Source organism: Chlamydotis macqueenii, chromosome 3, assembly GCF_036417535.1.
Source record: "Chlamydotis macqueenii isolate bChlMac1 chromosome 3, bChlMac1.mat, whole genome shotgun sequence".
NCBI lineage: Eukaryota > Metazoa > Chordata > Aves > Otidiformes > Otididae > Chlamydotis > Chlamydotis macqueenii.
The window spans coordinates 126578586-126605975 of NC_141558.1; the positions used below are offsets into that span (position 1 = coordinate 126578586).

At 48.7% G+C, this 27390-nt stretch overlaps 2 protein-coding genes across 17 annotated transcripts in view; both read right to left on the minus strand.

Annotated features, from left to right (window-relative positions):
* The window catches only part of XRN2 (5'-3' exoribonuclease 2), a 46210-nt gene extending 39722 nt beyond the window's left edge, over window positions 1-6488 (minus strand). Inside the window, exons 1-3 of the mRNA XM_086744330.1 lie at window positions 6384-6488; window positions 451-578; window positions 258-369 (exon numbers count right to left, since the gene is read on the minus strand). Coding sequence (XP_086600456.1) covers window positions 258-369; window positions 451-578; window positions 6384-6458 — 315 coding nt within the window. The 5' untranslated portion in view covers window positions 6459-6488. The remainder of the gene's footprint in view (window positions 1-257; window positions 370-450; window positions 579-6383) is intronic.
* A 4393-nt stretch (window positions 6489-10881) lies between these two features.
* The window catches only part of KIZ (kizuna centrosomal protein), a 130934-nt gene continuing 114425 nt past the window's right edge, over window positions 10882-27390 (minus strand). For 15 of the 16 annotated variants that reach the window (XM_086744358.1, XM_086744352.1, XM_086744359.1 and 12 more), the window contains 3 exons: window positions 20165-20264; window positions 12391-12434; window positions 10882-11122 (listed from right to left, as the gene is read on the minus strand). In XM_086744358.1, coding sequence (XP_086600484.1) covers window positions 11019-11122; window positions 12391-12434; window positions 20165-20264 — 248 coding nt within the window. In that variant the 3' untranslated portion in view covers window positions 10882-11018. Of the gene's footprint in view, window positions 11123-12390; window positions 12435-19261; window positions 19570-20164; window positions 20265-27390 lie in introns of those variants that run through there. The other variant, XM_086744349.1, reaches the window with a different exon arrangement.

Here is a 27390-nt window from a genome sequence, read left to right on the forward strand (position 1 = left end):
TGTCTTACAAAGTTTCCTGCTTTTCAGAAGCAAAGTTCAGACTGCAGTAGACTACATTAGCCAACTCATGTGACCCCATGGACAGCAAAGCCCACAAATGCTTTTAATTATCCTCACCAAAATTAAATTGACAGTATATTTTACCTGTAGTTTTTCATTTTAGAAATTTATTTCCCAGAGGGTCTTACGAGAGCGGACGGCATCTACCCTAATTTTATAAACAGCCGTTTCCAGGAGCGAAATACATCAATACTTACTACTCCGTCTATAGCCATGTAAAGAAGTCGCCTCGGCCTTACGATGTTGAAGATCCTGTCAATATACTCGAAAATCGCAACCATCATTTCATCTTCATTTTTGGGCGCTGGCCTAAAACAGAGAGCACTCAATTTAACACCCGAAACGCTATCAATAAATCCTATTTGTGAGGAGACAAAAAGATTGCCTTACTTGTCTTCTGGATGCGTACAAGGGTGAATGATACCATTCATATCCAAGTACAGGTTATCGAATTCCACCTCGTTAGGGTTAGGCTTGCTTGTATCAATTGGAGCCTTCACGCCATTGCACTCTTTAGCCTGTGAACGCAGTCAGAGCAAGTATTTCAGTACCTGATTAGAGAAGTATCACTAATAACCAACTGTATTAATGTACAGTCTCAGAAGAGCTGGGGTTTTCTTGCCCCAAGGGCAGCAGACAAAAAGCGATAGCAACATGCTACCCACATAATCACCTGAAGATGCATGCTTACACTACTAAAATAGCACTTAAAAATAAAGTTTATGAACTAGCACAAGTAGAAGATATGGCGATGCGTTAAGACGGAGTTGGTTCACTTCCATCAGTCGGCATGTATTCTAAACAAGAAGTCTCCATATCTCGTATTAGTCGAGAAAGCAACTCCTTTTACGGCCAGGAGCATACTGACTCCCTCAAAATTTAGCAGAGAGACCTCCAAGTTTATAATATGATGCTATAACACAATAACCAAGAAGAATAAAAATCTTTCTACTTTAAACAGCTGAAGACATCACAAGCTTCCCAAAGCAGATCAGCATCTCCTGGTGAGCAAAGGCTAACAAGATTTAACTGGAAAGAGGACTTTTCCCATATTCCTCTACGCAAAGAGCGGAGATCCTTTCATATGCCACCAGCCACACCTCCACTTTGGCTACGTATGTCCGTGTTTTCCTCGTGGCTATTAAACGCACTGAGATACTCAAACCCCTCAACTCTTCAGCTCCTGCCTCCCAGTTTGTCTGCGGATATATCTGAAATGCTAAAAAAAACCAATCCAGTCCTTACCTTCCACTTCCAAAAACAAGGAAGTTTTTGACTTTAACACTTCACTTCCTTTGCATCAGTGCTTTTTCTACTGCCACGCTGCTACCTAACGAACAAGAAACTCAGGCCACAGTGCAGACGGCAAACTCGCCCTAATCCCCCTACGTTCCTGCGCTGCTCCAACATTCTTAGTGCATGCTGTCACGTCGACGCCAAGTAACCATCCAGGTGAAGATAACAGTCTCTCTCACAGGCCCCAGAGCAGAGCCTGGAGTCGGCACCGAAACACCCACATAAAAACCCCGTCCCCTTCTCTCGCGTTGCCAAAGCACACAGTTTGAAATGCTGGTGACCGTTTCAAAGAGCGGCTCCTCTACAAGGTGAATTAGCACAGTGTTCAATTGCGTTTCCTCCCAATATATTTGGGGTTTTTTGTTTCTTTTGTTTGGGGTTTTGTTGCTGTTTTGGTTTTTTTTTTTTGTTTGGTTGTTTGGGTTTTTTTAAATTTATTTATTTTATTTTGGTCAAAAGGCAATGAGCAATGCTCTCGCAGCGATTGTGAGCAACTCAGCATTCTCCCTTTCAAAGCAGAACCACCAACCAAACATGTAAACCACTGAATTAAGCACCAACAGCATCAGTGATGGAAGAGACACGAGCTGACCAAGAAAAAGTCAAACGATTTTCAGAGAAACGATGACTGTAAAGAGTTGTAATGTATCACAAAGCTGGAATGAAGTGTGCGCTTGAAGAGCTTGGCATAAAGTGAAAGTAAAAAAAAAAAAAAAAAAAAGTCATGTTATTACGCCAAGGCTACGATCACAGGATTGCGTAAGACAGGAGGGAAAAAATGTGATACTACTTGTTCTCTCATTCGCTTACCGAAACTCATCAACATCAAGCACTTCCCCGGAACTTCTCTTTGCAGGCTTGCTGCCTGCTACTCATTAACGAGCTTCCCACCTCTCTAATATAGAGCTCAAACAGTCAGATTTAAAAGAAAAAATACACAAGCAAAACTTACAGGTCACACCATCGACTTTCTTACAGTTTTCCTGTAAGAGCAGCAGCAGAACGAGCTGAACTTATCCCTGTCTTAAAAGGCAAAAATTAAAACCTCTACAGCAAAATATTCGGTATTGACATTTTTCACAGTTACAGGTGTACGGAATTCCTTCAGAGTAATTTTGTGAAGTCATTTTTAAATAACCGAACACTAAGTCCCTCTATTTCTTTTCTTTAAAACAGGTGAAACTTCTGTTAACTCACATCTTTCTTACACTACCCATCCAAACCAGTCAAACCCTGCCAGATGCCATCCTGACCACTGTTTCCTTCCTTTACCAAACCTTCTACACCATACACGCACCACGTGGTTTTAGCAGAAACTAATCCTCAGGTGCAAACACTGTACCAGCTTGCAGTTCTAATAAAGTTACTCCGGGCAACCACGAGCAACAATTTTCAAAGAAGAGCATTCACTCTGGTTTGCATCGGATAACGGGACGAGGAGCTTGCCTTCTCTTCTGCTCGATCTTCCACCGAACCTCTCGCCAGAGCTAACTGTGGCTCAGAAGATATCAAAGGCTTACCACCGTGTGATATGGAAAATAACGTCCCCGTCAGAGATCTTATTTTCAGTCTTGAAGGTACAGCAAAGGAAGCACGATCTCTTTCAGGCGGCTTCGAAAGCCATTCAGTTTTCATCTGCATACCGCCCTGTCAGCAACTTTACCACTACAACCCGTCAGATTTTTCATGTAACAGCCTTGAAAAAGGTTTAAGTATCTGGGAGCGATATCTCTTGTGATATAACTGAACTGTTCACTTTTAATCTGCAGCCTCTTTTGAAATCATTGAAAATAGATCTTCAGATATGATACTTTAGTTGCAGCTTTATTAATTCATATGAATTTGATTAAGAATACGCTCTTCTGGATTTTATATTATCTTCAAGATCTTCCTCTTATTCTTCCTGCTCAACTTAAGAAGATGATTAATCAGATTTAAGAAAAAGAAATAATCTAGCAAGGTAAGAGAACAAGGATCAATTTTTTAATATTTCAAAGAGACAAGCTGCTGGGAGATACAAAATTTCTGATTAGAGAGGTTTATAGCAATCCTAAAATACACACAGAGCTGATTACATCGTGAGAGAAGCTCAAATTCCTCTACAGTAAGACAAACTACAGCTTCTCACCACTGTCCTAGTCTGCTCTCAAATTTATGACCAGATTTGAATACATGCAATCTTAATGAACAGGATTTATCCACGTGCTGTCCTTACTGTCATTGCAACGTGCCCTTAGGTTGGAACGAAGCCACGCGGGTGGGCACGCGAGGACCCGACACCTCACTTACGGTACATCTAACTTGGCCCAGTGGAATTTGTTGCGTCTTTCAATTTATTTTAATTAAGAATATTCAGTGTTACAAGCTCAGTTGCTGAAGACAACAAAAGGACGTACAATCACGAGCTCAGTAAAACCAAGACTACACAAACCTTTATTTTATCTAAATATTAAAGCAGTTTTGATCACATAAAGATTGATCTAAATGTTTACAGATGTGACGGAAAAGATAAGTACAGTTTTCCTTAAGAGTAGAAGACTTAAGTGCTACAGATTGCAGACATATTTGCTGTTTAAGCTGCGACTGCTTTTAAATAGATCTTAAAGCACCATCCAGAAACAGCTGGACAAGCTCTTAAGAAAAAAAAACCAAAACACCCATTCAGAGCAGAGAGAAACCTGTAAAAGAATCTATTTTATACTGTCAAAACTGAACCAAGACCAACACCAATCCTGCCCTCATGGCCGCCGAGCGCCGAGGCTGTCTTACCAGCACGGTTATAAAGAGGAGAGATAGCTATGAAAGCTGCTGTCCCCACGGTCTAACTTCACCGCTGAAACGGGTGTTCACTCGCACAAGCGAGCTTTGGACGCAACGAGGGACAGGGGGATCTGGTGAGTGACAGGCTTGGATCGTACAGCCAGCTGTGACGCTGACTGTAAGCAGAAGAACAAAGTGTCTGTTCACCTGTGTGAGCTCCCTGCCTTGGTGAGAAGGGGACAAAGCAAAGACCCAGTGCGAGCTGAAGCCAACGGGCAGGATACACACACACGTTCAGACGCTAGCCCTCCCGGGAGAAGGCAAACGCCACATCAGTCACGTGCTCCGTAGGTGTAGCTGGCAGAGACACATCGTCCTCCAGTTCCCCCCGGTACCCTCGCCACCCACTTTTCTCAAGCGGATGCCAACACGAGCCGTACCTGACAGCTCCCTAAACTGCGGGTTCCCCAGACCCTCAGATCACACAGGAGACGACACAAAACCCCGGAGCTCAGTGAAGTGACCAGAACAACCACTGCCAGCTGCCAACAGCTTACTCCGGAGTAAGCACGTACACGAGCGGCTGTTAAGCTCCACCCGTAAACCCACAAACCACCTTTTTCTGTAATAGTCCCCCCCCGAGGCAAACTAATCCTCAAATGTCATCTTATCCACTCGAGTTAAAAATTCACTTCTTGCAGCTACAGGTAGAAAACTTCACGCATCGCGCTGAGACAGGCTAACTGATGCCACAACTGTGACAAAAACAAGAGAGTAACTCACAGTTAACTGTGCAACCACTGGACTGATCCAAACCTATGACCCTGCTTCACCGCCCGAGTCTGAAAGGCAAAACCACCCTGACTGTACGGGGAACCGAATGCTAAAAATCATCTGCCTGCCACTCGCAGCCACCGAAATCTTGCTGAAGGCGGGCAGGTCGCACACGCAGGCGAAAAAACCCCAGCGTTGACACACGCCCCAGTCACTGTGCTCTCTTTCCCCTTACCTGCTCTACCCTGCCCACACATCCCTGCCTCCTCCGCAGCACGGCGCTTCCCGAAAGGCGGGCACATCCCTCTCTCCTAGGGAAGGACAGGAGGTGGCAAAAAGGCAGCAGCCACCGCAGGCGCTCAGCAGCGGGGACGTGAGCTTTCACAAGCAGTACTACTGAGAGCAGCAGCACGCAGCCAGTACGACCCGACAAAAGACGCAAAGGTTTACAGGACAAACAGCCTGCGAAGATCTGAAAACAATACAACCGTGAAACAGTCAAACGCTGCAGGAATGAGAGCCCAAGGAAGCCTACGACCACACATACACCGAGATATCGTTTTAATCCTAACGTAAAACCCGTGCAGCTATAAAGGACTGCCCAGTTCCTCCCCAAAAGGCTCGCTCCTGCCCTGGCACCATCTTTCCCGAGCCCACAGCACAAGCAGGATCTCAGCACTCGCAGACAGGGCGGTCCCACGTGGAGAGATGAGTTTCCAGCCCCACAAGTACTTTTAACCATTTACACGTGCATTTCCGTACTCTTTGCAGGACAGGCAGCTTCAATGTTGTCTTTAACAAATCCTAAAGCTTGCCACAGCTTGTAACTTACAGGAAAAAAAAAAAAGTTGTGGAAAAGCAGGGACTATGAAGAACACACAGAAACAAAGCAAGAAACAGCAGAAAGCACCCCCAGCGCTCCCTGCTCACTGTAAGTTTTACCACACGCTTTCAGAACACCTACTTTTTTTTTTTTTTTTTCTTCTTTCCCCTGGAGCAACACAGAGGCAGAGGGCACCGCGCCGGGAAGGGCCCGCACCCCAACCGGTCGGCTGAAGGCCAGGCAAGGGTGGGAGGAACCGGACCCCCTGCTCCAACCCCCCCCCCCCGTTCCCCCCAGGCCCCTCACCCGCTCACCCCCCCCCCCGCGACAACCAAGCAGGAGCGTTAACTCCTCCGGGACACCGGTTGCTTCCACCGGGATTAAAAGAGCCCAGCCAAAAAAAAAAAAAAAAAAAAAGGGGGGGGGGGGAACACACCCCACAAACCGAAACTCCGCAAAAACGCCTCAGAACTCCCCAAAAGCCCCCCAAAACTCCTAGAGAAGGCTCCCGGGAGAGCACAGCGGGGCCTGGAGCACGGACAGGCGCCAGTTACCCAGGGCAGCGCCCCCCAACCCGCCCCGACCCCCCCCCACAAACACACCCCGGGCCGACCCGCAGCGCTCCCGCAGCCGCAGGACGCCGCCGAGGGGCCGGGCGGCCCCGCCTCACCTTCTCCTCCACGCAGTTGACGATGATGGAGGGGTACTTGCGGCTGAGCCAGCGGAAGAAGGCCGGCACTCCCATGGCGGCGGGCGGCGGGCACGGCGGCGGCGGCGGCGGCGGCGGCGGCGGCGGCGGCGGGCAGCGCTTCCGGGGTCAAAGGGCAGCGCGGGGCAGCATGGGGGGGGGAGCGCGCCCTCCCGCGGCGGCGGCGGCGGTCACGTGAGGCGGCGCCGCCATTTTAGAGGCGGGCGCGGCGCGGCGCGCAGGCGCGGTGCGGGGGCGCGCCGTGGCGGCGGGAAGCGCGAGGCCGCGGGGCCGCCATGAGGGCCCGTTCCTGCCCCGCTTGAGGGCCCCGCCGCCGCACCTCGCCCCTCGGGCGCGAAGGGGACAGGTAGAGGGGGAAAAGCAGGCAGGAGGGAAGAGCTTGAGACCGAGCTCAAGCGCCGCAGGCCGTCCTTGCCACCGGACTGACGTGCGGAAAGCAGACTCCACAATCTGTAAGATTGTAAAGTAGGTATGCTTATTCGGCGCCGGGCAGCACGGGGGGTAGTCCCGCCAAAATCGTGCGCGCCCGGCGTGGCAACTCACTTTGAATTTATACAACCAAGTGTTACATATACATGAAGTTAAAAAACCACGCCTATACATATGCATGAGCTATCCCCGCTCCGTATTAAAATTAGTTCCAAGAGGTCATTTAGGTATTACAATTAGTTCCAAGAAGTCATTTAGGTATTACAATTAGTTCCAAGAAGTCATTTGGCCAGTTTTAGCTGGCTCCTGAAGGAGGCCCCTTGGTTCTTATCAGGACTGTCCTTGTGCAGGAGGTGCAGGACTTCTCACTTCAGATAAAGAGTTCAAAGCACAAAGCAAGGCCCCTCGGTTGGGGAATGCAAGACTTCCCCCCCCCTCGGGTAGTTTTTACAATAGCTAGTTAGCAAAGCATAAAGCGCCATTTGTATTAGCATGCACAGCAATAATCAATAAATGCCATATCTATTAAAGTTTCCTTAGCCCCTCTTCTCAGGACAAGGCTCTGTGTGAAAACTTGCCTTCGGTTATCACAAAACCTGGTTAAAAAAAAAAAAAAACGAACTTGTCAGTCTGGGCTGGTTTTCCACTTCTGTGGGATGGTTTAGGCAGAAGCCAGGTGACAAAAGTGATTCAGGGCATGGCTGCTTTCTGTTCCAGCCAGCCTGCCTCCACAGCCGGGAAATCTGAGGGATGCGGCTCTGGGAGAGGCCTTTTCCCCGTGGGACGGAGAGAGGGGCTGCGGGCGGTGGTTTAAGAGGGGCGCTGGGGCGCTGGCAGGACGTTGCCAGAAGCAGCGAGTGTAAAATCACTTGGCGCGATTCCTGACAGTCGCAAGAGGCAGTGTGAAGAAACCACGTCCCATCACTTGGCCCAGTGCGTAAGCAAATACCGTTGAGTACGTTAGCTGTTCGGCGGCGTTGAAACGGAATTACACCTCCAGGTATTAAACGGGATTAACGCAGGGAAGGTTCTGTGCTCTGCTGTGTCCTGGCACCGTGCGCCAGCTCCGTTGGGAGGGCAGCGGCAGGGGCGAGGGCACAGGAAGCGTTAACAAAAATAACAAAGTCTCGGCGCTGCGTGTTGAGTCAATGCCGCCGATTTGGGGAGGGGAGAGGAACCTTGCAAATTTGCTTTAGAACAAATTAACCCCATGTTGTATTTCTCTTTATTCTTAGCCTCACTTAGCTGTTGTTAAGCCACTTTCTGTTGTCGCTCCTCTTAATAAAATCTGTGACTTGAATAAATTTCCCCGGCAACTTTGTATTGGCCCCGCATCTGTGGTATCGGCTGAAGATTGTCCTTTATCTGTTCCTCACAAAATGTGCCCTGATTGAAGTCTCCTATTGTAGTGCTTCTCCTCCTGGAATTAAGTGCGGAGTAAGACAGCGCAGCATTAACATTTTGTTTGTATTGATGGGCAATCAGTTGTTTTTCTGATAACGCTAAGGAGAACAGAAGACGGCGAATGCAAATGCGACGTGATCATCTTATCTTATAATTACTTGCGTAAACAAGCCCTGAAAAAAAAAAATTAATACTGTAACAAACATTTCCTTGAAAAGCCAATCTACATTTTGCTAAAAAAAAACAAACCAAAACAAAAAAAAACAAACCAACCCCCAAACCTTTACAAACAGCCAAAAGCAAAACTCGTGCTGCAGAAACTTTTAAGGACGAGAGAGGGAAGGCAGCAGCAGCTGGGCGGGAGGGCGCCCGTCGCGCCAGGTGAAGCACAGGGAGCCTTCTTTCGTGCAAGACGCGGTAGCAGAAGTGGAAAAAAAAGAACGCGGCGCCGAGTCGTTGCGCTCACGCAGCAGGGAGCCGTGAAGGCTTGCCGTTAGGGTGTTTTTCCGCCGACGAGTGGCGTGCTGATGTGGATCTGTTAAGGCTGCGTTGATTGCGGTCCCCCCCGTCCATCAGCATCACCTGTCAGCGTCCTGGGGCTGCCAGGATGACAGCTGTGAAGGAGCAGAGGAAGGCTGACTGGCAGGATGTTCTGCATCTAATGAGTCTGTGCGCAACGAGAGCGCAATAAATAACGCTCTGGAGGAACTTGGCTATCGCTGCGGCACCGCGAGAGAGACGCTGCCGAGGCAGGAGCTCCCAGAGCCATCTGTCACCTGTCGTGCGCTGAGCCGGACGGAGCGAAGGGAAAGCGCCGCAGACCGGCGATGGGCGCCTCGTGCCCTGCCAGGAGATACAAAGTGGGCTGACGTCAAGAGCCCGGGATCGCTCAGGAAGAGCTTAAAGCCTCAGAGGCGGGGCAGATTCGATGCCGTGTGGCTTAGCGGCACAGGCTGCTAGGGAGAGTTTTTCCAGAGGAACCTTGGGCTGACGTCCCCCGAAAAATCACTGGGCTGCGGGGCGCCGTACGGGCAAAGCTTACACTTAGCAGGTGGCTGGGACCCCTGTGGTCTCCACGGGCCCACCTTCTCCTCTCCACACACCTCGACCAACTTGCTCATCGCACGCAGAGGGGCTTCTCTGCGGGGCAGCGGTCCCACCAGACGTGGGGAGCACGGTACAAATCGGGAAGGGCAGTGAGGCGTTTGCTGTTTTTCTGGCCGTGGCTGTATCAGCTCGCCAGCCTCTGCAGGGAGGGATGGCAGGAGCCTTACCCAAGCGAGCCCGTGGTCGCGCGGGCACGGAAACCCCGGCACGGCGGGGGGAGGCCGTGGAAGCCTTCCGTACAGCCCAGCTTCAGTCCTTCGGCGGAGCCCAGCTGCCTCACATGACATCAGCCCCGCTCGGACGCTCGCCCAGCTCTCTCCCCTGCGCAGCCGATTTTCCAGTGCTTGGAACGTGGAACGCTGCACCGCTGCCAGCGTCGGACAAAACCCCGGGACTGAGCGAGCCAGCAGACGTCCGTACTCAGGTTTTCTTCTCGTTTCCAAGCCGCCTGCGAGCCTTTATTTCATACTCGAAGCTTGTCTCAGACTACACACTCTTTTTATTAAATTTGTTACCGTTTAAAAATGGGTTTTGATGGACTGGGCCTGAAGATTGGTGCCTGCATTCAAAGGCGCAGCACTGCTTTGCAGCGCAGTTTAATTGGGGTGCTGTCTTTTGCTTTTGAACTTATTGTAATTATGAACAGATTTTTTTTTATTATTAATATGTCCCCTGGTTTCTCCCTTCGAAAGAAAATTTCGTGTTTAATGAACTTAATTTTAGATAAAAGGAATTAAAAGGAGAAAATTAAAAATGCATGAAGCTCCTAGAGTCATCCAATTACTGTGATGTCCGTGCAGCAAGGCCAGCGTGGATTTCACAAAGCAAGCAAAAGCAGAAAACGGCTGGAGCCTGCCACATGTAAATGCCGCTCTGCTCCGAAACGTGCCGGATTAGAAATGTACATTTTATGCATTTCTTCTTCTTGATCTGGCGCAGAAGGAGATAAAAGATCAAACGCGCCAGCCCACCCCGCGTAGCGTATGTATGCCTACCCAGAATGCTCACCTGCTTCTTTCAGCCCCACATCTAGCTCCACGCTCAAAATACCGGAACGCAAGGCGAGCGTTAGTGGCTGCCCTTTGCCTCCGCAGCGCAGGGCAAGCAGCTGGCCGGTAAACGCTGCTGTCAGCTCCAGATCGCCGCCGATTCACTCCTTGCCTCCGACAGCCGCGTCGGCTCCGCCACGCGGAACGGTGACCTGCCGTGCGGCTGGCACCGGGCGGGAGACGCTCGCTGCGAGCGGGGGAGTGCGGAGAAGCAGCTCCCAGCCCCAGTACCCAACGGACGGGACGCTGTACGGACCCAGCTGCCTCCCCAAGGAGGCGGCTGTGCTACGGGCAGCCCAACCCTCAGACGAGCGCTGTGCAAGTGTCTCAGAGCAAGCGCGCATCTCAGGACATCGCTTAGTCCCCAAAACCAGATCTGTCACCAAAAGGCTCAGTCTCACGGGGCAGGACTGCCGTCAGATCAGGAGAACACCCAGCCGTTCAGAGCAAGCGCACGCACAGGGAGGCCATACAGTACCAAGTAATATTTATTTTGCATTTAAATTTTCTTTGACGAGCAAGTGATGAGCCGCACTTCAGATGGCAGCGCTCTCAAGCTGTACAAGATGATATTGTTTATTTCTTCCCAAAAGCGAGCGGGGGAATCTTAATCATAGAAGTCATCAAATTCGTCTTCTTCTGCACTCTGAGTTCGCGGGCGCAGAGCAGCCTCAATCTCGGAGCTGCTGTCGTCAGATTCGCCCCAGAAAGCTGAAAGTGAAAAAAAAAATATAAAATCTTTTCCATGATAATGTAATTTATGTCACAGACGTGACCACGTACAGCTCGCTGGAGGCAGCTAGATACCATGGCTTACAGAGAAGTCAAGTTTTGATGACTGCAAGACCTAGGTGCGCGTTCCCGAAGCAGCACGCTGCCAGCGCGCCGTGGTCTGTGATACGGGAGCTGCTGTGGCCGAACAGCGGGCTCATTCAGAGGTCCCACTTCATTGTTCCTCAAGGTAGCTTGAGAGAACATTTCCACTCCAAGCAATTTACTTGACCAGCTGCTGCCTGAATCACAGCTTTGTCTATTATGCTCCACTTCCTCCCTCTACTTGACCCTGCGGTGAAGTCACAGTCGGAGCATGACATCACAGAGTTGGCATAAAAACGGCAATGATGTCACAAACGAAAAAGCACCACTTTGTGACAGGATCAAATACAGACTTGAAAGAACTGTGTGGCTTTAAGAAACAGCTCTGGGGATTAGCAAACAATTTCACTGAAATAAACAGAACCACATTGCAATTTGGAGTGCCGGAGAGATGTGAATTCATTTGAGCCACGAAAAAAAAAGTGGAAAGCATGGTGCGTGGGGAGCGTGAGTCAAGCCCACGGTCGCTCTCCGAGCTGTGCTCTCTGTCTGCTCCCAGCTGCTCTCAGAGGGCTGCTCTTTGCTCAAAGTCAGCACAATGGCTGCGACGCCCCAAATGCGGCGTAAGACTGGGACGCAGGGATTCGGACGGCCGGAGAGAGGAAGGCTGTCAGGGCTCACGCAGAAATTTCAGCTCACGGTCGACTGAGGCACCGGGAACGCACTCGGTGCTGTTGACGGCACAAGCGATACCAACGTCTTATCTACAAACGCAGCAGCTGCATCCTTCATCCTACATCCCCGGCCCCCCGGGCGGCAGGGCTGTGCTCGGCCGGGAACGTCGCAGCGGCGCTGGCCGCACCCTGCGTTCGCCCCCAGGCTGAGCGCCTGGGAAGAGGCTGAACACGCTGCAAGGCTCCAAAAAAAAACGGAACTCCCCAGCGGAGAAGGAAACGGGCTGGGGATGCGAGAGGGGCCTTTCAAACGGTGCCAGAGCGGCCGTGGTTTACAGCATCCTTACGGTGGCTCAGGCGCCACACCCCCAAACGTGTTCTGACGCTGACGTTTTACAGGCTGCACAGCGCTGTCCTTCGAGGGCTCCTACAATGTCAGTTACCCCGTGAAAGACACCCATGTTACACAGCCTAACGCTGGTTTCTTACCTTTGGATTTTATAGCAGCTACCGCTCCCTTCCTGGCTTCAGTCCTGCAGAAGAGAAAGATTTCAAACAATCAGCACAACGTCACAAGATTAGAAGAACGTAAGTTGACTTAAAAAAAAAAAAAGTGGTTAAAAAAAAAATCCATAACCTCTGTAACTACTTTTTTTTTTTTTAAATTAACTGTTTTGTTAAGGGTTTCTTCACTTTTATGTCTTCTGAAAGCTGGCAAAATTAACATGCAGCAGGGACAGCGGTCCAGATGTTCAGGCAGCGTGAACTGGAGCCATTCCTTGGTAACAGCGCTGATTTACGCCCGTAGTGAATTCCGGGTACAAAGGATCGGGGCTCCCTCTCTCTTTTGCAGCCTTTCAGATAATGCGAAGAAAGTAAAGAAAAAATCCAAACAAAAATAAAAGCACCCCCCACTGATGCTCACTGAACTTCCTCATTCCCCTTCCTGCCGGTACCCTCCTCCAGCCCAGCTACTGGGTTCCCATAGCACCCTTCTCGTCCCCATGCAAATGTGCAGTCGCCCAGCCGCCTTTGATCTACCTTGATGTCTATGCAGTTGCGATTCTGTCCCGTTAAATGACTGCTCTTGTGTCTGAAGCATCACAGGCCCTTTTGAATCTCTCAAACAAGCTGGAATCATTTTGATCTTTTGTGTGCAGCGTGTGTATTGTGTGGGTGCTGTGAAATAATCACACGGGGGCAATGGTGTAGGAGAATTAACTGTTATATTAACAGTCCTGCAGTAAGCTCCCGAAGTAAAGCTCTGGCTGATTTTAATAAGGAAGATCAAATGGGAGATATTTGTGGCATTACTGCGCAAACTAGTAAAATATCAGCAAATGTCAAGCTGCAATCTGAAGCCGTCGTCGCAGTCAAAACAGGACTCAATCAGCTGTCAAAAATCCTGTACAATTTGCTGCCTTTAATTCAAAGACGTGGCAGATAATACTTAATTGCTTAAAGCGGGGAGTTACAAATATTCTAACTGCTATTGTGGAGGCATTTGTGAAGGAGATGCAGTGAATCATCTCTTTTCTTTTTTCTTCTGTATGTCTTACACCTCTGATCCAGTAAGGATTTGTGATTGCAGCTGGGAAGCCAAACTTGAAGCAGGGGGAAGTTTCAGTACGTTACAGATTCCCATGTTACAGAAACTCTTCCTTTGCAGTAAGAGAAAGCTCCCACTGTTTAAATCGAGTTCCTTCAGCTGTGAACGGCATTAGCACTCCTTTGCAGATACACCAAAAAAAATCCCAGAAACAGAATATTAAACACAGCCAAAGTTCAACCAGGACACCAAGCTGAAGCTTAAGTCCCAGTAACAAGTACCAGTACTAGCTGAGTATTAACAACAACATAACTACTTGTTAACTTTCTATTTCTTTACGTAAAAAACTTTAAAATGCTAGCATGTCATCCAAGCGCCTTTCCGTGTTATTCAGAGTCCAACCCGACGCTGCGTCACACTTCAACTCCTCATTCAAACACTTTTACTCGACAGCGTTTCCAGCAAGTACGTGCAGTCAGAGCCTCCGGGTTGAGTCCTGCCGCATGCCGAACGCCCTTATCTCCTGCTCACTTTGGGGAGACTGCGTGACCCTCGGCGTTTCCCAGGCTTAGCCCATCAAAATCTGCTCAAGAGGCTGCAGCTCCGGCTGCTGCACCATTTCTCCCCCGGGTGCGGTGCGAGAAACCACTTGTTGCTGAACTACAAATTGAGAGGTGACTTCTGTGGCAGACCGCATAAGAACCATTTCATCTTCAAGTAGCGGAGTAGAACAAGATCAGGCAGCCGGCAGCGACCGCCTCCGCTGCCTGCCGCTTCGTCTCCCCCATCAAGGGAGACGTTGGTTTCGTTACTCAGCCACGCTAGGAGGGCCCCAGAAGTGATTTTTTGCTCCGCTTCTCTCCGTGGTTCAAGTTCAGATCAAATAGGATAGGGAGCTCCACAACGCGGAGCATGGGACTGCCCAGGTCTCGGGCGGCTTGGTCCTCCTGCACAGCTCAAAGCACCGTGAGGTGCTCCGGGTCCAGCTGGTGGCCAGTGGTCTCATGGAGAAGTTGTGGTGGATGAGGACCACCATGGCTGCAGGAAGGCCTGGAAACTTTCCCTCTTCTGCCCCAGCTTCCCGTGAAGACAAAGGTCGATGCTGGCAGGAGAGCGGGGAGGACAGATGTTTGTGTTCTACCAAACCCATCCGTTTGTTGGGGTTCCTCCTCTTGGGGCTGATCCACCGCACGTAGAAGGGGGTTCACTCCCAGCACAGCGCAGAGCTGTAGCACTGCATCCTGGGAGCTGGGTGTTAGTGTGGTGCAGAAGTCCACAGAGGATGGGGAACGGGGTATCAGCAAAGGCTTGGCATGAAAGCTGTCGGCACGCAGAGAAACGCCTGGGGAGGGAGGGAAGATGGAGCCAGGAGATCAGAAAGGCCAGACCGGAGGTCAGCCAAACCCAACCTGGAAAATGCTGCAAGATAGCTTTGTAACGGAATAAAATTCTTGATTTGTGTCTGAAGCGTTAGGCAAGGCTGATAAGATGCAAGACGACCTCTACGTTGCAAAACATTGGTATTCAGAAATCAGCAAATTCCATCATGAAAGTTATCGTCTGGTACACTGAGCGCACAATAACCACACAGACCTCCGCGGAGAAATTTCGGGAGTATAAATGAAGGCAGGCCAGTTTCACTGCCTCGACTAATCCCCCGTCGTGACCCTTCGATATCCATTTACACATTGGCTTCTTCCCTAAAATAATTCCAAACTGAACCCAGGCTCTCACAAAGAATAAACTCAAACCAGTGCAACTTCAAAGGGCCTTTTAATCTCTCCTTTGCTCCGATGAAACAGCCTTTTTGTATTGAAGATGCTGCAACAATAAGAAACGAAAAAGCTCCAAGAAAATATTCTTCCCTCCATAAAGAAAATTTAATATTGAGAGGAAAACAGCAGACCAACAAGAGGTAAGTTAATAGAAGTGGGTCACTGAAAACCAGCAGAAAATGTTTGCTGTAGCCTGAGTATCTTTTTGCCATGGCACCTGTTGAACCTCTGTGTTTTAGTATGAAGTGACAAAAGAAACCCAAACACCAAGGAAAGATAAACAAACAAACCGCCCCAAACCAAAACACTCAATTGCAAAAAAATAACAAAAACCCCCAAACAAATAAACCACAAAGAAAACTACCCAAACATTAGGAAAAAATAAACAAACCAACAAAAGCCACCCCCCAAATGCCAAGGTTTATCAGAAAAACAAACAGAAGGCAAAGTGCCGCGGGACGCTGGTACTCCAGCTAATCTCGTCGGAGGCTGGACGCCTGCACGCCTCCCTCCAGCATACACGGCGCGGAGGCAGCACGCCACGGAAAACAAACCCGGCGTTTCTTCTTCTCAGGGTGGTGCTTAACAACCCTCCGCGAGAGCAGCGCTGAGGCTTCTCCCCAGCAATACGTGAGGATGCGGAGCCGCAGATCCATCTTTAAAAAGCGTTTTTTGAAAACGGCAGCAGGCGAGCCAAGCTGCTTAGCGGCGGTGCCGCCGGTGTGACAGTCTCCGCTGGGCATCCCCGGGATCGGACGCTTTCCTGCCAGCTCCTGCAGAAGCCTGACAGCTCTGTCATTTTCTGCAGATCGTTTACTAGGAATTGGGCATCACAGAAGTGTTCCTTGCCCTGGAAAGCCGGTATAAACTAACAAATCTGCTCATCGTGTCGGAACTGGAGTAGTACTACTGAATTTAATTGCACTGCAAATAGGACGAGCTTTATTTTAGGATACGAAGGTCTGTATCAGGCTACATTTAGGACCGTTCTCTGTTTAGATATACCAGGCTGAAGGCAAAAAAAATCCTTGCCTAGAGAAACCGCTAACACGAAGACCGCATCACAGTGCTGTGATGAAGCTGTGCTGGAGGAGCATAGGGCATCGCTGCAAAAATAAACTCCATTTGCTCTGTGCTGGAAAGGCAACGTGTGCAGAGAGATGGTGTTGCCTCTCCCCACAAACTGTTCCCCACCAATATTCGTAGGGCATCACCGCTACAACATTACTATTTCTGCAGCAGTTAGGAAACAAAGCTCACAAATATCTGTAACGTCAGAAAAACACGCTTGAATTTAGCGCCAGCTTCTTACAGAAGTGATTTGACACCTGAAAGTACGGCAGAAGTCTAAAACAGTCGGGTGTGTGCTCATCTACGGGCGCGTCCCTCTCCGGAGCCTGGAGACACGCTCTGCTGCTTTCCCTGGATTTCCTGGCACGGGCATCTCCAGCCTGAAGCCTCCAGAGCCTCTCCTCAGAGCCTCAGCAGTTCTCCCAACCAGCCAAGCGTCTGAACGGGTTTTGAGGGGATGCGGGAGTTTGAGTGGGATGCTGGGTTGCACGGAGCCCGAGTGCCCTCCGATGGCCAGCCCGCCTCCGTGCTGAGCTCGGTGTTAAACATCGCCCCCGAGAATAATTAAGGGGATGAATTATAAGCTGCCAACTTTTATTTGCATATCATTACATCTGTGTTTGGTAACGGCGGCTTTCGACTGAAAAACAGCCCTCAGAGGCCAGCCCGGATTACTTCCAGAAGACAGATTAATCAAAGTTTAAAATACTTTACACCGTGTTTCTGTCCCGGCAAATTAAAACGGTTATTTGGTTCTCAGTCGGTAACGCATCTTTAATCTCCAGATTATTTTGAAACGAGACAGCACAAACAAGCCAAAGAAAAAACAAACTGCCTGCATCAAAAACGCAGAATGACCCAGAAAGCGAGTGACCTCCACTGGCTGCTCCACCGCCACAGCATGCCACACACAGCGCGGCCGCCCGCGCGCGCAGAGAACCAGTCCCCACTCCCGATACCTCTTCCCCCACCTAACTGTATAATTTCGCGCGCCGTTTTCCCCCGCGAAAACGCTAACTCTTCCCAGGAAAGCCGCGTCTCCGTGCACGTAGGTATTCCCTGGGAAAAGTGCAGGCAGGCAGGCAGCCGCAGCTCCGCGGCCGAGGGAGAGCAGGCCGGTACTTGCGGGAGGAGAGGAAGCTCTGGCATGCACCGCGGAACAAAAGGGAACAAGTGGTCTTTACTCGGGGAGCAGCTTCCTATTAAGACTCACTCCTTCGTACATTATGCCTTTCATCCCCACTCAACCACAAAATGATTTTGCTGTAGGAAATACAATGGCAGAAAAAGATTTACATTGAAAGAATCTTTAATAATAAACTGTTGCCGATCTGCCTACTTCCCCGTGATTTATAATACAATAAACGCGGGATTCTATTAAGCCTCGCGCACTGAAGACACGCACTGAAAACCCGAATATGAAAGCCCTCAATTCTCCCCGTCTCCGGCCCATAATAGTGAAATGAGCATGTATAAATGTGCTAAGAGTATCTCTTTGCATCTTTTATAGCCTGTGTGTATTAATCTGTAAAGCTTATTAAGAAAGTCATTGCTATGCAAAGCAGCACCCAATCTCTTTCTCCGGCTTTTCAACAGCGCGCAGTGTTTAGCCAATGGGACCGGTCCCCTGCCCCTCATTCGGCATTCATAACGTGCAACATTTGCACAATGTCTCTCTCAAAGGCTGCTGAATAGAAAGCCCTAATACTCATGTAAACAACTGCAAACCAATTACTTAATGAATCAGGCCCACACATAATGAGGTGCCAGACAAAGAGCTATAAATGCATTTTTTGCGCCCCAGCCTCCGCTTTAAAGTGAAATCCCTCAGCTGTAGTTCGGGCTTAACCGGCACATCGCGATGATTGTCTGGAGGACATCAGAGGAAGCCATTTTTTGTATTTGGGTCCAGCAGGGTCTTTGGCGAGGTCACTCATCAGCTCAGTGACAAAACGCAGCAAAGCAGAATTCATAAAAAGTACCACCGCAGCGCGAGGCGGTTATGTTTATTCTCAAGTAGCGGGTTTCGAGACCACTTGTCAAAGCAATAAAGCCCGAGAAGTGACTGCCGTAAGTGGAGCGCTTAAATGCGAGCGGCGAAGAAATCGCACCGCGTCCTGGCCGCAAACAAGCCGCCGGCTGCCCTTTCCATCTCTGCGTCTTCCTCGCCACTCCTGCTGCTCTCCCTCTCCGCAGAGTGGGCACCAAGTGCCCAAAAGCAAGGGGTTTAATCAGCTTCGCCTTCAGAAGGCTGCTTTGTTTTTCCCTTGCTTAGAAAAACTAACTTTAAGCTGCTGCAAGAGATTTATTTGTTTGTTGGTTTTTTTTTTTTTAAAGCAGCTTCATCATATATCAGCACATGAAGGGTACTTGCTTCTCAGCGCAGAAAGGCATGAAATTACAGGGCAGAGTGAACAGCTTTAAAATCTATTGCAAATAAGAATTTGAAAAAAGAGCCAAAAAAAAAAAAAAGGTATGTCATATGAACAGCATCTGAAAAATGCAGAATTTGCCAAACGCATTATTAGCAAACAGTGCAACATCCCGGGGGGAAAAAGCCTGGAGACTTTTTAAATAAAAGTAGTTAATTTTAAAGTGTACATATTTTATTCAGATGCTTAGCAGTGATCCTGTGAGCAAGTTCTTCAGGGCCTGACTCTTCTCTTCCTTGCATTTCATAGCTTGAGGCAGTGTGGTTTGGAACACCATCCTCAGTCTCAGAAAATTTAAAAAGAAAAAGAAAAAAAAAAAAAGAAAAAACTAAAAGAGTTTGAAGCTAAGACTGTAAGAATTAACCCTAAACAAAGGCACAGACGCCCGTCATCAACATTGTATAACAGCTTGGATTTACTGTACTTGGAGAATTACAGAAATACTGTGAATTTAACACAAAATGTAGAACACTGTTTGCGAAATTGGAATTGACCTCATCAATAACATCATAAAAAAAAAAGCTACATGAAGATAGCGATGCTGTATAAACAGAAGGAGTTAAAAATTTATCAAAATGCTTTCAGGTCTCTTCCTGAGTGCTATCGCTGGCCATTGTCAGACCAGAGCGGCGCAGCAGCGGCACCCACTTGCTGCGCTGCTCTAATAAGAGCGGATAAGGATCTAAAGCCCAGCCAATATTTCACGAGATGGCTGTGTTGTATCCTATTTTCTGCTGCTTCTTGACCACTAATTTGATTGCTGCCGTTTGATTACTGCTAGATGCCGATGCAGGACACAAGGAACATCCAACAGAACTCCTCAGGGACCCAAGGGGAACTGCTGCAGTTTAAAAAAAACCAAACAACTGGAAACCAACATTTTTCTTTTTTTTCTTTAAAAAAAAGAACAAACCGTGCCCTTTAGGTACATGTACGGCCATTAATTAAACATGCTTAGTCTGAAAGGCTGACAGACGTGTGATAAATACCCAGTATCAAATCTAAAACCCAGCCCGAGCCCGTGAAAAGCGTTACCCAGTTACAGCTAGTTTACATCTCAGATACACGCAGAAGAAACCCACCACTTTATTTCTTGAAGACTTTCTGTTTCGTGCCTGCCCCTCTCCTGACAACTCCTATTGTCTGGCCCCTGAGCAGCCCTACTGAGAGCAGCTGTACACGCTAATTTGTGGTTCACTGAGATGTCAATTGAGCCTTAAAATGAGAAAACAACAGCTGCAAAACAATACTTGGCTTTGGCACAAATATTTTCCAAGGTGTACCAAAGTTTAAGATGTTTTATTGGATAAACATAAATATGAACCTGAACCCTAGACCAAGTGGAAAAATAAAATAATTGGAGCCTCAGTCATTTTCTGTCAGCGTTTCTCATTCCACGGAAGCGTTTCAAATGTTAAAGGATTTAACAACTTTACCTCGAGAAGGGCAGGCTGCTTTCATTCGACGAAGAACTACTTTCCGAATGCACTTCTTGGCTTGCTTTTGCTTTGGAAGCCTTATCGCCACCGTCCCCACCTGGGAAGTAAAAATAGGAAATATAAATTTTCAACACACCTTACAACAGCGTGCAGTCCCTAGCAGCCACACACCCTGACTTTCCAATCGATGCACGTAATGGCCACGCTCTTGGTCTGGCGACAAAGTCCAGAGAGGAGCACGCACCACGCTGCCATGGGATCTGCCCCGAGATTGTTTGTTCATGGTGAGGTGGAAATTAGTTAAAATACAAGAAAACAAGACTCCCTTGCTATCCATTAAGTTATCTTATGATGATTTCTTGTAAATAGTGACATTTTTGCACATTTTACCTCATGTCAGAAAAAAAGACCAAACACTGTTATTCTCTTAGGAGCTGAATTGCATCATAGCAACTTTAAGCAAAACTTAAAGGATTTCTGGGGTCTTTTTACTGTTTTTTGTTTTGTTTTGTTTGTTTGTTTTTTTTTTATCCCCGAGTTCTCACTTACTTGACTTAATCAGGAAGCAAAGTTATTTTTATTCTCCTTCCCCTTAGTTACAGTTCTCAGTATTTATTTGATACATCAGTATTTTCAACCATTCTCTTGAATTAGAGCTGTGTTTGGGAGACACAAATCTTGGGATTTTTATGACTTAAACAGCCAAACACCCAATTATTTCAAAATCTTTTATCCACGCCTTTTCTTTCCTTCCTCCCCACTCTGTGTATCTCACTTCCATTCTGTAGAGATTGATTAAAAAAAACAAAAAAAAAGGTAAATGAATTCATTCACTGGAATTGTACAATTGTTCATCTTTGTACTCATTTCCAAAGAACACGATGCTCAATACAAATCCCACTTTCAAAGGCTGCTTTGCATGTATATATCTAGTACTGAAATTCTAAACAAGTCTGACCGCTTCCCGGAGGATGCACGAAGGAAGGAAGAAAAATAAAGAATGAAGGGAAAAAAAGAAAAGGAGGAGAAAACAAAAAGGGGACACACCTCCCCGCAATGCACGTGTGCCGAGGAGCAGAGCCCTGCGCAGACGGCGCAGGATCTCCGGCACGCACGGCTGGCGGCAGCTCCGAGCTGCAGGCTGGGCCACATGGGCGTGCGCTGAGAACCCCCTGCCCACAAAGCGGGCAGCATTGATGCTGTTTGTACACGACTCTGGGAAAGCAAAAAGCGAATTCAAGCTAACCACGTTAAAACTCCCAGAAACCGCGTTTCACTCCAGCAGCGAGGCACTTGGCGTAGGTGTATTTTTCGGGGCTCCTCGTGCACGGATCCAAACTACGACACAGAACGTGGCTGAGGTTACGTGCTCACCTCTTGCCTGGGGACTGAGCAGGCTTTGCTTCGGGAGAGCAGCCCTATGCCTGCAGAAAGCCTCGCACAAAGCGAGCTGAGCCCACCTGTGATCCAGGCGTACCCACCACACCTGCCCACTTGGCCTTTCAACGTCCAGGTCTGTGCCAGCTCTACCAGCACTCAAGCCAGGCCACTGTTGTCGTGCAGCTCTCCCTACTGCTTCTGCACACACACCGCCCTCAAAAGACCATTCCCCCCAGGCTTTGCGTGCCTGCACTGGCTCCCTTTCCTTCACAACATCAAACAGCCACACAAACTACTTGTTCTTCACCTTTAAGACCCTTCAGAGCCCCGCTCTGCCCTACCTGTCAATTACAATACAATGCTGGGCTATCAATCCCCACTTCCACTTACTTACACCAGATGCCTCGCCAATTAGCCCAGTCATTCCCCTTGAGCATCCTCGTGCTGACTCACGTCCTACCCACCCTACGGAAATGGGAGATCTTTCGAGGAACTCATGAGCCCACCAGCGCGGCTCCCTGAAAAGCCTGCCGTGGCGATTCATCTGGGTTGCGGCCCCCAAGACGAGTAAGCAGTCAGCGTGCAGCGACTGCTGCTTTGTGTGCTGCGCAATCACCTGGCTCTTACCTCCTCTTACCCCACTCATCCCCTTGATCCCCACGCCTTCCACAACGCGTCCACACAGTAAGCTGGCGGAAAAGAAGAGTCTCGGTTACAGATGTGCAGCGCTGACAACAAAACCAGCCCAACGTGGGAGCACGGCAACACTTGCTTTGCCCTCTGTGGGCGAGCACAAGCGATTGGTGCAACACACAGGGCAGGAAAGAGAAGATGTAAGAAATTCCTTCCTATGAGAGAAAGCCCTTAAGCACTTTTCTTCACTCCCGATATAACTGCGTTGTGCCATAAAACCCTTACACTGATCAGTGAATTTCCTTCATGAAACCGACCATCATGTTTAAGGCAACTTAGTTCAAAAAGACACTTTCATTCTGGGGGCTGTGTGGATAAAAGAATTGCCAGCGCCACAGAAATCATTCAGCAGGGAGCAGCGGTGCTGGGAAGCAAAGGCAGAGGCAAGAGGAGGGCTGCAGGCTGCGACAGCGCTGCTGGAGGGTGGCAGCTCCCGACGGTCCCCTCGCAACGCCTCCCAGGCCGTACGCAGGCTGGCTGAAAGCACCTCTCCCTTCCCATCCACATTCACCGAGTTCTTGCTGCGCTGGCTAAACGACAGATGCCACCTGGCTGACGGTCTCTTCCTAAGCGGTTTTTGGAAGGAGTGGGCTCACCACCAGCTCTCGTGTTCCGAAGACACCGCCAGCATGCAGGGGTGAAGCTGCCCGGATGGGGTGCTTTGAGCATGTACCCCAGCTGAACAGCCAGCCCGTACTGCACAGACACAACTGAACAGGCTTGATAAAACTCCGTCTCTAACTCAAACTGGGATGTTAATAATGAAAAGTTCTTGATCCAATCGTTCCAGCAACACCGCAGCAGAAGGGAACTGGTGTGCGCCCGACGACACAGCTCTCCTCGCGCCTTTTTCCCTCCACTCAGAACTCGCAGAGGCTCCGAGATAACCACTGTTAATTAAAACCACTCCACACTTCTCAACTTTGAATCGCGCAGTCGGCATGGGCCGAAGCAGCTTTCATGTCAGCTTTCACAATTTCGTTCTGAACAAAATGGGTGTAGTTTTTTTCATTAGCCACCAATTCCAGGAAAAAAAATGCTGCTGTTGCATAACGAGCCACGATTATTTTGTTCTGACAAACAGTTAAAATGATCTTTGACCCCGAACACACTGTACCAGCACAGAACTGAAAAGATGATGTTTTCTGCACATGTTCCCCATACGGCTTAGGTTGCAACATCTCTCAATTCATAGCCAGCCACCTCGGCGGCAAAAGGGATGTGATGTAATTTTCTGCAAATGAAGAGACAAGACAGTGCTTGGCCTCACCCTTGCAACACTTACATCTTGCTAATCTCATTACCTCTCTCACAGTGGAAGAAACCCACAGTTTTTAAACATCAAAACCATGGTTCAAGCCTTTCACTGCAGTTAAGGGTCCCAGCAGAGAAAAGTAATCTGCAGGCACCCAACTGCCCTTCTGCAAACACCCCCCAGGTGCTTTGCTCTGCCCGTCTGCAAATGGGAAAGGTAACGCACATGGTTGCTGGTTTTTAAAACATAGACTGGGAAAACAGGAGTACCACCGCGTTCATCACAGGGCTCACACACAGCCCGTGCAGTTTGTGAGCAAAGCTGAAATCTTCGATCTAAGCGACAAAGCACGTAAGCAAGCTGTGGAAGCAGTAAGTGCCGCTCTACCGGGAGAGGAACAAGAGCACTTTGTACGCCACTCAAAAGCTATGAAGAGCTATCGTCCATTATTTCCAATAACAATCAATAATCCCGTATGCAAACAGAGGTGGCTGGGGGGCAAGAGATCCCGGGGCTTTCGCAGACTCAGCCCCGACACGTATCTGCACCTTCCTCCCGTACGCAAGTGAGAGCCCACCCCAAAAGGCACTCGGCTTTTTGCGTGCGCTTCTATCACCAGCAAAATAGTCGGCAGCTTGGGTATCTCAGCTGTCACGAGACTTCAAAGTCAATAACGCCTTGAAAGGAATTTTACCAGGATCAGCTGAGCTGCAAGCTGTGGGGTTTTGCAGTTACCTTGGCAATAGTTACTGCAGCCGCACACGCAACTCCTGGCAGGTCTAGGCTGCCACACTGCTAGGTCCTGTCCCGAAACAGAAAACTAATGGCAGCTCCTGCCCAGAGGAACTTTAAATCTGAACAAGCTCCTCCACCACGTTAACGCTAATTACTGCACTTGCTGATAATCTACAAAGAGCTGCGCGGGATTAAAGGTGGGCTGTCAGCTGCTCTGCCGCCACCAGCACGCAAACAGCCGCTGTGCACGCCTCTGCCACGGGACCGGAGGTGCGAACGCCAGACGGCCACACACGGGCTCTCGTAAGCGCCGATCTCCCTTGCCATAAAGCAAAAGGCTTGCACACAGAGAGAGGATAAAGGCTATCTGCGGACCTGATAGAAGGATGTGCTCTTTGGAGAGCAAACAGATGGAAAAAATTTCCAAATTCAAACCTGAGAGAACACTGCAGTGACCAGTATCCAGAAGCAGGTCAAATACCAACGAATCTCTCCCCTCTTCCTTTCAATGAAGAAAGGATAAAATACTCTTATCAGAATAATACACCGACAGACGACGCTGCCCTCTCCAGAGCAGACACTTGGATGACCAGCGGACTCGGGAAATCCCGGTGGAGCAAGCCATCCAGCGAGAACACTGCTGGAAGCTGCGGCCTCTGTTTAAAGAGGCAATTTGCACCCAGGATTCATCACTACAGAAAGACTCGGAGGCCCTTCAGGAACTTAAGTCGAGCAGGGTAAAATATCACCTACTGGAGTACGTCATCCAAACTAATTTAAGCAAAACGCACAACCTCACGTCGTCCCAGGGTCGTTCTGGGAGACGACAGCAGCAGCAGCCATTAATCACGTACAGACGAACTTTTTTCGTAACAGCAGTTGCAAAGGGGTTGATATCAAATGAAGCAAAAAGTTGGGCAGACTTATTAATGCCGTTATTAGCGCACTCCAAGTGGAACCTCGGGAACCTTTTAACGTCAAGCTCAAAGGAAGACCTCACTGGGAAGGACGTGTGGGCGTGGGAAACGTGTTGGCAGGATTATTGGCTCATTAAAGGTGACCTAAAAAGGGAAGCAGAATGGGATCTGTGCCCTTTCATGTTTCCCTATGATATATAAAGAAGGGCTAATTTTTTTTTCTTCTGAAGAGGGTTTTTCCTCCCCATTTCTACACTAGAGATTTTATACCTGGAGAGTAGATGGAAGGTGACATTCAAGATGTTGTGAAAGTGAAGCCTGATGAGTGGAGAAGTAACGCCGTTTTTATTCAAATGCTTTATAGCTTTAGCGTCTATTTAAGTCAAAGACATAAATGAAGGGCAGGGAGAGAACCTGGTTTTGTTAAAGACTTAACAACCTGCCCCTTCAATAAAATCAGCAGTTCCCTACTCACAAGTAAGACTCTTAAACAGCCATCCAGGAAAACAAAAAATACTGGCTTTTATCCTTGCATTATTTGCCTACCTCAGGAACAGCAAAAAAAGCTGAACGATTTCTTTTACTTGTCTTCCCAAGATAAAAAAAAAAAAAAAAAGTATTTGTGAAGAAAATGAGAACGAGTCCACACATGCTCCTCTATCCTCATATAACCTGGCAGAAAACGAGGTTGCTACTAATAGCTAGCTCTTCTCTGGGTGAGACCATACACAACACGCGCTCCTTTTAAAGCCGGTTATCACAACATGGCCTTCCACGAGCTTCGGACGAGGCTCAAGGAAAGAAACCATCCTTGTGCTGCGAGCTGCATTGCCCCCACGCCCGCAGTCGACCACAGGGCTGAAAAGCTCACCTGTCCTGCCACAGACGAGGAGAGCTCAGCAGATCTTTCCGTCCAGGTCTCTGTTTAGAAGAGCTCCAGGTAGAGTCAGTGCTGGCACCAACGCAGGCTGTCCCAAAGGGACACCCAACACCAGCTGCCACTCTAAGGCAGCCCTTTTCCCCAAGCCACACAGCTATCTCCTTCCTCCTCTACAGGCATTAAAGAGAACAAATACGCACACTTCTGCAACATCTACAGAATATTTAAATAAATAAATAAATATTTTGGTTCCTTTTTCTGTAATAGACAAAAAAGAAACTCAAACTACAGAAGCATTCCTAAAGTGCCCTCACAGAAGACCGCCTGGAAGCACATCCACCCAGCTCTCACAATGAAGTCCATCAAAACCCAAAAGCCCCAAGGCTTCCAGTGTTTCAAACCAACACTTACAGCCCTTAAAGAATGCAGCAAGTACTGAGAAAACCCAAAATTTTTATCCCTTTAACTTAGCAAAAGCTGTGCAGCAAAATGGTCATGTATAGAACGGACATTAAAGATCAGTTTGTCTAAAAACACACAGCCAAGCCCTCAAACAAGTCATCTGAGCCCAAAAGACCACGCAGAGAGATGCTGCCTCTATTTTAGGCACTGACCAACTGAAGTTGGTGCTCCAGGGCCACAGCCTGCAGCAAATAATGATGAGCAAAAGCGAAAAAAGCAACAGACTGGAAGGGCGAGCAGCCAGAGGAGAACAAGAAGCCCGCAGAAGATCATGGGCTGAAGATGAATCGCATCTGAAAGGAGCAACTTTGCTTTCAAGTGAGACATGAAAAGCCTCACTCCTAGAGACAACGCGACCGCTGGCCACTGGAAACACTGCCACAAAACAGTAAATAAAGCCGATTCAGAAAGAATGGATTTGAAACGGAAGTTACTGGTTTCAGCGTTGAGGTTAGGGAGAGTTTCCCAGCACTGTTACAAACAAGAAGTGTGAGTATTTGCATGCCCCCTCAGTAAGAAAGCTATGGGAGAAGGGGGGCGACCATCGTGGCTCGGCTTCTGACCAGCTGACATCTAACGCAGGCACCAGCCGCACGGACCGTTGGGGTCCCCGGCAGGAAAAGCTGCCACAGAGAATTCCCCGACAAGTATGTATGCAAAACCATAACGTATGATTCAGTCACAACGTTCAGAGTGGGGAGAAGCAAACCAAAAGCATCGACAGCTACGGAGACCCAAACTCAAGAGCCAGAATTCTCCTTAAAAAAAATACAGTTTCCGCGATGGCATCAGTTGGAGGGAGTCAACATTCCTGACATTACTCTGGCTGGCACTTGCTGCAGTTTAGAGAGCTTAAGCAGCAACCCTCAAATTTGAATCCTCTTAAATCACAAAACTGAAT